This window comes from Dermacentor variabilis, chromosome 2, assembly GCF_050947875.1.
Source record: "Dermacentor variabilis isolate Ectoservices chromosome 2, ASM5094787v1, whole genome shotgun sequence".
NCBI lineage: Eukaryota > Metazoa > Arthropoda > Arachnida > Ixodida > Ixodidae > Dermacentor > Dermacentor variabilis.
This window is the reverse complement of record NC_134569.1, coordinates 212793320-212803903: the sequence shown is the minus strand read 5'-3', so window position 1 is coordinate 212803903 and position 10584 is coordinate 212793320. Positions and strand designations below refer to the sequence as shown.

At 49.6% G+C, this 10584-nt stretch overlaps 1 protein-coding gene across 1 annotated transcript in view; it reads right to left on the bottom strand.

Annotated features, from left to right (window-relative positions):
- The window catches only part of LOC142573086 (protocadherin-15-like), a 295821-nt gene that overhangs the window by 3479 nt on the left and 281758 nt on the right, over positions 1 to 10584 (bottom strand). Inside the window, exons 12-15 of the mRNA XM_075682599.1 lie at positions 9957 to 10202; positions 6913 to 7166; positions 2402 to 2465; positions 1918 to 2307 (exon numbers count right to left, since the gene is read on the bottom strand). Coding sequence (XP_075538714.1) covers positions 1918 to 2307; positions 2402 to 2465; positions 6913 to 7166; positions 9957 to 10202 — 954 coding nt within the window. The remainder of the gene's footprint in view (positions 1 to 1917; positions 2308 to 2401; positions 2466 to 6912; positions 7167 to 9956; positions 10203 to 10584) is intronic.

Sequence of the window (10584 nt, the reverse complement as noted above, 5' to 3'; positions counted from 1 at the left end):
TAGAATTTGCTTAGAGGTACACAACATAAAAATATAAAATAAAACGCACTAGATCAGCCCAGATTGGCAAAGTATACTTTCAGAACTTTATTATCATTCGTCTGTGACAGGAAAAAATTTAATTATAACTATAGAAAACGAAGACGAAACTTTCACATCTGAGTTTCCCACCAAAACATCTGCGCTGCTACATCAGTGTGACGCCAAGACGTCAGTTGAGTTTCTTGTATAAGGCTACTTTGACCGATAAGAATATCCATGGCGTCACGCTGAACTGGTGAAGAAATTTTAGAGAGGCGTCCGACATCCATCGCCCGTTCTCGCGTCTTTTCCGTCTTTCCCGACTTATCACCGCAAGAGGGGCTGTTTTGCATAGGCATCTTGCACCGGCTGAAGGGCTCCATGACGTTTTGACTCAACACCCCGGCATCGCCAATACTGGCCTTTAGAGAAGCAAAGAAAATGAAACAGCGTTCCAAACAACAACAACAACAACAACCGACGCTTCTCCGCTCGTTCGAGTGTCCCGCGTCGAGCTTTTACGAGGGGAAGTTCATGAATGTTCGCGCTTCTGATGTCGACGGGAAACATGTCCAGCCAAGCGGAGCATGCGCACTTCGACATTTTCCAGATCTCGGACGCTCTTGCCTCACGACAACGATCGTTAAACGGGCATCGCGTACCTCCCATTGTATACCGCTCACTAGGCTTTGTGTTGAGCCGCTGTCACTGCCGAAATCTTCAGCGCAAGGCGCCTATAGAGAAAACGTAATTTACTAATGCAACCTGCTATCTCGCTTCAGTGTTCGCCTTAAATGGGCACGAAGGAACTGTGAAACTTCTGTCTGTATTTACAAAGTTGTTCGTACGACAGATGCGTTCGTAAGATCAGGTGCGAGCCAGCCGCGACAGCAGACATCGTTGCGAAGACGGACAGTTAGTGGCAAACAATTTTTTTACAAACAAAAATGCTTTGTAAATTAGGCCTTTCTACACGTACGGTGCGTAATCTTTTTTATGATGCAGAAAAAGCTTTTGAATTAAAAAAACATCGGCCCATCTTCCTCTACGGCTGGCTGTCTATAGGATAAAGTGTGACCATCAAATGCAATTCACGTACATGCCCTGCCACGTCTGCGTACATTCAAAATACCGCGGCCCAGACATTTACGCGGTGTGACGCAACGCCCTTCTCAGGTGGGAGTTACATATCTATTCCACAAGCTTGCACGAACAGCTTGAGACAGCCGTTTTAGTACGATTCTCCGCCTATACCGGCGGTGGCGCCTTGCCCGCAATTACTCTATTGGCAGAGAAAATTTTCAATTGGAAGAGGTTATTTTATCAAGCGTGGCTTCTTTTTGTCTTACTAAAACGAAGTGGAAGGCAGAAAAGTTTTTTAAGGTATTGCTTCTCATGTGCTGTCCGTCAGGAAGTTGGTGCATAAAGAAATCGACTATATGTCATTTTTTTCTTGTAGTTTTGTAATGCCGTAGCCGGATTCAGCATATGCTACATGCAAACTCGCAGTATGGCAGAACGCAAGAGTGGAGCGATTGACATAGGACTAAAATTCATTCTGGTCCACATCTCGCTATGGTGAGAACACCCATTTTTGGGCTATTAGGTTTGGATGTATAGTTGCGAATCTGTAGACTGTGTCTAAAGAGTCACTTCCCGCTATCAGTGAAGTTCGAGAGAAACGTTTGTCGAAGCCCGGTGCCCGGTTTCGATATCGACTACGCATCCGAACCTCACCTCTGTTGCAGCTGCACCAAGGGGGATGCAATTGTTTTTCGAACACGAACAACAAAACAACTAGGATATGTGCACTGCCTTTCAAGAACCGACAGAGACGGAGGCACCTCGCCCCCCTTTCTCGGCCTCTGTTGGTCACCAAAAGCGAGCGAGACCGACCTTGTTCGGCTGCTCGTCCTCCCAACTGAGTTTCTTGACCCTCCTGGGTATGGAGCCAATGGGCCACTGGACGCTGAGCAGCTTGCCGTTGCCCAGCGGCAACGGGCCGCCAGGGGACGCCGCGGTTCCGTTCCGCAGCGGCTCGAGCCTGCCATTGGACAGCGCCCCGCCGTTTTGCTGCGGTCGGTTGTTGTTGTTGTTGTTGCTGCTGCCGTTAGGTATGGGAGTGTCCGCACTGTCCGGCACCGTTTCCCGTTCGCTCATGTCCTCGGTGGTGTCGTCCGACTTGGCGTCAGACAGGTTGAAGATGGGGTTCTCGACACCCGCCAGAGGACGCGGAGGGTTGATCAACTTGTTAGCCGCACTGTGAGGCGCTTTTATCGTTGCCACCTGCACGTCCAGTTGCAAATTCTGGTTGGGCATGGTTTTCTCCCACTCCGAATGCGCACTTTACGCCCCCATTATTCTCGTTATGCTTCCTTACCTTATTCAATGGCGTGTGGCCGTTCCCAGTGATGGAGACTGGCAGTCTGTTACGGTACTTTTTGCTGAAAAATAAGCGGGAGGAAGGTATTAAGTGTACAGCTCCACAGTTCAGAAATCATAAAGTATAATTAGCGATAGGCACATATTAAATAAAAACAAATTAATGTTTCTTTTTTCAGTCTGAATTTGCTAATATTTGTATGCTAACTCCAACTGCACAGAGAAGCCGCAGTCAGATGTAGTATTGTGATGCTGCAAATCATTCTGGGATTTTGATGTTTAGCGGCATCACATTGTGAAGCGCACTTATTTTTTTAACAATGTTGGTTTATTTCAACTTATGTAGAATGTACGCTTGTTGATAAAGCGTGCACTCTAAAATGTTCCATGCATTATGACGAATGGGATCGTCTTGAGGTGTTCTTTTATTGAATTTTACAAACAGAAGTCTTGAATCCAATCATGAAACCTAGCTCAAATGCTATCGCTGCTTATTTAAGTGCTAAAGAATGGGCAGTTTTGCCCGAGTTGCGCTCAAGCTCCTTCGACGGTGCTTTAACAATACGTGGAGGCGACATGACACGACGCAACACAAGAGACAACTGAACCTGCGCAGCAGGAACGAAGACCTGGCAGATACCAGGGGCGGCTTGCATTTAATAACGAAAATAATAACGAATTTAAGAACGAGTTCTTGTGCGGACTAGGTACTGTCTATGGAAGTTCTTAAATGCTTGCACGAACAGTTCATTGCACGAACGCGTCCTTGTGTGGACTAGGCATTGTCTATGAAACATTTAAGAACGCATTCTTAAATTCGTTATTATTTTGGTTATATGTTCGTGCAAGTCGCCCCGGGCGTGTCACAACGCTGACGCGATGATGAACGCCGGCAGCCACGTTACCGGCGTCGCATCTCGAGGCTAGCTATGACGGGTGAAGTCTTGCATGTTTTTGTTGTTTGATGCTAAGCCCACCATTACCTCTGTAATGAAGAAGAAGCGCCGGTTAGCCCGGCGCATCTCCAGCGTATGACAGGCAACGAAGAAGCGCCGGTTAGTCAGGTGCATCACCAACGCTTCTGTTGCAGAAAAGGAGTGTTTAGCCATACTCTGGTCCCTTACTAAATTTCGACCTTACTTGTACGGCCGCCAATTTGATGTCGTAACGGACCACCATGCGCTGTGCTGGCGCTCCTCATTGAAAGACCCCTCTCGCCGCCTCGCACGCTGGGCGCTCCGTTTGCAAGAGTACGACATCCAGGTCGTCTACCGCTCTGGACGCAAGCATACCGATGCCGATGCTCTCTCCCACTCGCCCATTTTACCTGACGCGCACAGTCTTTGCCCACTCAACTTTGTCCTGTCAGCACTTGCCATCGATGACATGCGCTCTGTGCAGCGCAAAGACCCTGGATTTCTCCGCTTTTGGAGTTTCTCGCTGATCCTGCCACTGTTACAGCTTCTAGGACGCTACGGCGGCAGGCGCATCACTTTGTTGTTCGCGACCAACTCTTCTATACCGTCGCAACTATCTCCCTGAGAGTCGGCAATGGCTCCTCGTAATACCACGTCATCTTCGGGCCGATTTATGCGCATCGTTCCACACTGACCCCCATTGTGCATACGGTGGCGTGTTAAAGACCTACACCGGCCTTAGGCTCCGGTATTACTGGCATGGCATGTACAAGTTCGTTCGCAAGTACGTCCGCTAATACCTCGACTGTCAGCGCCGAAAGGCGGTCCTTACTACCCCTGCCGCGCCTTTGCAGCCGCTCCCTTGTCCGTCCCGTTTTTTTGATCGCGTCGGAATCGACCTTTACGGTCCACTTCCTTGTACCGGGCTGGCAACCGCTGGATTATCGTTGCAGTGGAACATCTCATACGCTATGCATAAACCGCTGCACTTCCATCTGCCACTGCCCAAGACATTGGATTATTCATACTGCGGCATTTCGTTCTTCGTCACGGAGCCCCTCGAGAACTTCGTAGTGATCGAGGCCGCGCTTTTCTATCTGAAGTCGTGACGTCGCTTCTGAAGGAGTGTTACATCATCCACAGGACCACTAGCGCATACCATCCGCAAACTAGCGGGTTGACGGAGCGTTTCAACCGTACTGTTGGCGATATGCTCGCCATGTACGTCGCGTCCGACCATTCTAACTGGGACGCTGTGCTTCCGTTCGTCCCGTTCGCCTATAATACTGCCACTCAAGCCACTACTGGTTTTTCCCCGTTTTTCTTACTGTACGGTCGCGAACCTTCCTGCACCATCGATACCATTCTACCTTACCAGCCTGATTCATCAGAATGCGTTCCTGCCTCTCAAGCTGCGAAGCATGCTGAAGAATGCAGACAACTAGCCGGCTGTCTTACCACCGCAGATCAGACAGACCAGAAGCTTCGTCGTGGTGGCTCTGACCCCCCAAGCTTCCCTTCCGATTCATTGGTTTGGCTGTGGGTTCCACCTGTAGCTCCCGGCCTTTCTTCTAAGCTGCTCCCACGATTTCACGAACCTTACAGCGTTATTGCCCAAACTTCCCCCGTGAACTTTGTCGTCGGGCCTGTGTGGCCCCGTCTTCTGATCAGCGCCGTCGCGGTCGCAAAACTGTTCACGTAGGTCGGCTCAAGCCCTTCTACGATCCCGCTATGTTACCTTATGCTTAGATCGTCACGATGGCGCCTATTTCTCCGAGGGACAAATGTAATGAAGAAGAAGCGCCGGTTAGCCCGGCGCATCTCCAGCGTATGAAAGGCAACGAAGAAGTGCCGGTTAGTCGGGCGCATCACCAGCGCTTAACGCACGGCGCCGGTCCTGACTGCTCGCAGGGTTTTGACTACCGCACCGAGTTCGATCTCTCACTCCTTGCGTACCCTAAGCTCCTTGACACCTCCATTATTCATTTTAAAACAAATGCCTCGATAATTTTTATAATCAACATTGAAGTACGTGAGCTACAAATTTCGTGGAACAGCAAGCCTGCCATGTCTCTTATGTAAGTACTAACGCGATTGCGCTCAAGTACCAGTGTCACAGAAAATCCGGCGTCGGCGTCACGCGTAAGCGCCAACATCTGGCGCCAGACGTCGCGTTGGCAAAACGGTTTTCGAAGCACACATTGCGAGGCCGTTCATATGACGCAAGAAATTAACTGAACTAATTGAATTTCTCAAGCTAAAATATGCGAAAGAATCGTGAACTACGACTTACACACAACCTGCAGACATGGTACCTTTCGGATTGTAATTTGCACGTATGAGAAAACATAATTTTGTTCCGCGAAAACTCAAACAAACCCCTTTTCCAGCGTTTCTACGAATGGACAGGCCGGACGACGTACATTTGCGCACACCGTCGCGTAAATATCTCAGAGTCCACAGAGCAGCGCGCCGGCTTCGTTGAAAGATTCCCAGATGGCGCTCGCCTCCGCCGCATTTTTTGTTTCTTTAACCTAGGTAGGACATTAGGCAGCATAATAGCAAGAGCTTTATGGCGCAACCGACCGCCCCGTTCCAAAGGGGACGTTCATAACATCCATCCATCCATCCATCCATCCATCGAAGTTTAAGGGGCTTTACCGCATCGCGGCCCCTGCAAGAGGCCACGTTTCCACCAGAAAGCGCGCCTTCGTGCATGGCGTTCGCCGCGAGCGTTTCCGGGTAAACATTATCGTTACATAAACTGCAGTTGCCGGGAAGCGTGAGAAGCAGTCAGAGATCTTTTAATGCTATAAGCTTTCCACTCTTAAAGACGAAGCTTAAGCGCTCTCCAAATTCTTAAACAACGCAAACGCACAAGAGTTGCAACTGTCTAGCAGAACCCTTCTATATAAATTTTCAATTTTTCACGTCACGTGGCTTGATGACATCGAGGTAAGTGGACGTTCCATGGCAAACAATGCTTTCTGAGACTGTCGAATGTGGCAAGTCACCGGTGCCCCACTTTGAATATGTGCGTTGCTCAACTACCTTTAGACGTCATGTCACGCGACAGGGAGTACAAGGAATCTACTGGGAAATGCAGCCGTGAGCGTCATGAGAGCAAATACGCCGTACCAAAATTGCGTTTACGGAACGATTATTCGTGACGTATCAATTCGAACCTGACATGGCAACATGCTCTTATTTTTAACGAGCCCCTTTCCAGTGCAATATTTACTCTCACTCAATATACATTTATGTTGCGCATGTGTGTTCTAAGCTCGAGGTCACAGGACCAAATCCTGGGCACGGAGGCCGCATGTCGATGGAGGTGAAATGCAAAAACGCCCGCGTACCGGGCGTTGGGTGCACACCAAGGAACCCCCGGTGGTCAAAGTTAATCCGGAGTCCCCCACTACGGCGTGCCTCATAATCAAATCGTGGTTTCAGCACGTAAAACCCCGAACTTTTTTGGGCCACGTGTGTTGACGTTGTTTAGCCCCCTACAGTTTCTCGAAAGCAATGCGGCTCTTCGCTTTCATAATTGCTCGTGGTATTGCACTAAGTTGCCAGGATGGAGGACGCTTACTTCTTGAGTATGTACACAGTGAGCGTGATGATGATGAGCAGCAGGGATCCCAGCAGGGCGCCGAAGACAGCCATGAGCACGAAGCTGCCCTGGTCCCGCCTGGGCGCCAGCGCGCCGCTGCTCAGCACCAGGGCCTCGGGGAACTGCACCTCGACCAGCGCCGTGGACTTGCGGGGAGGGACGCCGCTGTCGGTCGCCACCACGACCAGGTGCGACCGCGAGGAGTTCAGGTACTCGAGGTCCCGGATCCGCACCTAAGAAAGACACGTGGCCCGCAGCACACGAACACATGGCCGTCAACGCTGTACTTTGTGCACGTTGTAAATAAATCTTGACTTGACATGGCCTGGCGTGCGCCGAAGCACATGTGGCGCGTAAGTCGTTCTCCGAGGCACTCGGAGCACGGCGCGACTGAAGCGCAAAAGAATGCGGCGCATTTTGGAGCTTTATGTGTCGGTGACATGTAAGGTCGACATGTACAGTTGTTAAGTTGTAATGCAGGACTGTAGCACTGTTCTTAGTAAATACGTGGTACTCGAAGACAAGCAACAAAAAAGAATGAAAAGAAACGAAGTCACGAACGGGCCTTGCTTGCGCAAGGCAACTATCGTAGGAATGCGCCCTCTACACTTTCTCGATAATAATTCAAGATATATCACCAGGGAATTTGACTAATCTGTTATTGTCATCAGTTGTTGCTGCCTATGAATAAATAAAAACGACTCACAATAATTAATTGACGCTATAATTTCTTGATGAAAGATCGTCATTGCGTTTCGCCTTCATAGCTTGCTGGTTCTCACACAATACTGCTGTACCAACCTGTACTATGACATTAATTAAGAGCAGGAGCTGCCAATGCGTTCGGTGGTCTCGCATCCTGTGCTGTCGTACTTCTGGCAAATGGGCGAAAGAATACAAGCCCACTGGCCATGGCCAACTACAGGTACTCTAATCTGTTGCACTACGCCCTTCTTCTCTCATTGTGTCATGTACATATAACTTCCAAGAGAGTTAAGAATATTCGAGGTACAGCGTACTCGAGCACACATGTGTGTCAGCGCAACATAGTTTCGTCAGAACACCAGGTTACCGCTGTTCTCACAAATTTTCTGACTGTAACTCCTGCTAGTTTGATTGTACGCTTTCTTCTCTCGAACTTCTGTTTTAATATATGAACAAACGTTCTCTTAAGCTTTCGGTTAAGGTAAACGCTTAGAGTCACTCCAGCTTGCTTGCCATTAGCGCGGAACAGCGGGGAGGTCGGGACAGACAGAGAGACGATGAGGCGTCTTAGATCGTCCTATCTTTGGATTCGCCAACTGTTCACGCGAAAAAGGAAGGGGCAGTGAAAGCAATGAGAGGAAAGGCAGAGAGGTCAGCCAGACGAGCGTTCGCTTTGCTACCCTGCACAGAGGGTAAAGGAAAGGAGGAATAGAAAGGAGAAGAGAGAGCGACTATATCTCGTACACAAGTAGACACACGCAGCAGGACCCCAAACGGTCACACAGGGCGGTGCACTTCAAACACGGAACATGTGCGGCAACCAATTTTCCTTTCTTTCTTTCTTTCTTTCTTTCTTTCTTTCTTTCTTTCTTTCTTTCTTTCTCACCAGCAATGGATACGGCCAACTCGGAAAATGTTCTGGACATTTTCTTGAGCCACTGGAAGCATAGCCGCATCCGTCCTGCTACAAAAAAGAAAAAAAAGGAAGAAAGTCATTACCGCACTCGTGTCGTTTTTAAGAGCACAGCCTTGATGGAGTGTGCGATCCTGTGTGACCCCCTGTGACCCTGTGTGGCTTGACTCCAAAGTCAAGCTGTTGTAACGTGGTCTCGAAAGAAAGGCGTTGGGCATTGCATGGAGGGCAAGTACACAAGAGGCGCTCGATGATTTCCACAAGGTCACAGGAGTCGCATGTCTGACTATCGGCCTGTCGTTTGCGAAAAGGAAAAGTCTTAACAACGACTACGAGTTCGAATTCATGGTGAGTTACGCAAATCAGTACAAATACTTACGAAAGGATGATGAAACAAGAAAATATGCAGCTCCCGCACACTGCGGAAATCGATGTTATGCGAAGCATGCTGCAGGTAGCTAGCTGGCTATCTTGCCTAGTTCGGGGTTCCTCGAAGCGTTACCAGGAGGACCAATGTGTTCGCGTAAGGTTCGCGTAAGTTGTGCGTGTGAGGTGAACGTGTGTGCGACGACAGCAGCAAGACAACGGCGGTGAGAAATATCGTGTGACGGCTAGAGCACGATTTATGCCCCGGCCGCACAACGCAGTTTTGCAACATGCTGATTGTTCGGTTCTACATAGGCACTGGAGAGGCGTAAACGAGCGAAACACGCATTGTGACGTCATCTCCGACTCACTGTTATATAACCGTACATAGTTACGTTTTTTACCTTAAAACGACGATGTTATTTGTACTCCAACGAAGAAACGTTAAAGCCTCTTCGACCTGGGTTGATCGTAATGTCAACGCAGCTCCCACGTATATAGCGTTTACAGTAGCGCGGAAAGTACTGCGGGATGTGGACCGATCCCGAAGGCAGGTGCAGTCTAACACAGCGTATCCGAGGGCAAGCTGTGGCAAGGGAAGAATGCGAGAAACTGGCACGTGACGCCCGCGGCAAACGTGCCAAGGAAATAGTCCGCATTGTTAAGAGAGAAGTACTCGCGCGACTGTGGCCTAACGGTCAGAGCATCAGGCTGCTGTTCTGGAAGTGAGATGTTCGATACTGCCATGGGCCACACTTTTTACCGAAGAGGTTCAGAACGAGGCGAGGCAAGAGCCTACCTGCCTAGCACAAAGCGCCTGTAATGAGGCGAATAATGCTTCGCATTAATGCAAGGAATGACGAAGAAAGGCGTCGACCTAGCGCTTTGTTTCTGCATGCACTAGCCTGCGTCATGCAATTTCAGCCACGAAACGCCACCTTTCCCACCTAATAAGTTCATCCATTCCTCCGTGCCAATATTCACCGGGATAATGCACTCGCGGCTTTATAGGGTTTAGTGCGCAAAGCCTCCCACTCACCTCGCCGCGGTTGTTGATGGTGAAGAGGCGCGCTGAGGGCCCGTCGATGGTCAGCTGCACCGAGTCGCCGGCGTCGGCGTCCGATGCTTCGACTCGACCCACGAGCGCCCCCTGGCGCACGGTGTCGGGTTCGGTGAGTACGAACGAGTAGCGCGGCTGACTGAACTGCGGGTCGTTGTCGTTCACGTCCAGCACGCTCACGTTGACGCGCGCAACGTCACTGTGCTTGCCGTCGGTAGCCAGAACCTGCGGGGCAAATACGGCAACGCGACGGTATATGTTGCAGCACGCACTACTTAGAATTGTATGATGTTGGCCGAACACATACCGTACACACTAACAAAGGTTTTCACAAGCTTGTCAAACAAGATGTTGCTGAAAATTTTTATTTCTACTCGCGCATCTTCAGAAGCGTAGCAGGTAGTGGCAAGCCGTACTTTTTGCCTGAAGTGGGGCACAAGCTTAAGAAATGTCAAGTCAGATCTTCTGCCAGTTGTTTCGTTGCAAATCTACCGTCGAATTGCTAGACGCTACTACGAAATAGGTTCTTGTTTTAGCTCTAGAGGAGTGTTTTAGAATTTGGAGCGTTCTACATTGTGACGCAACTGAGGCCAACCAGCTAAAAAGA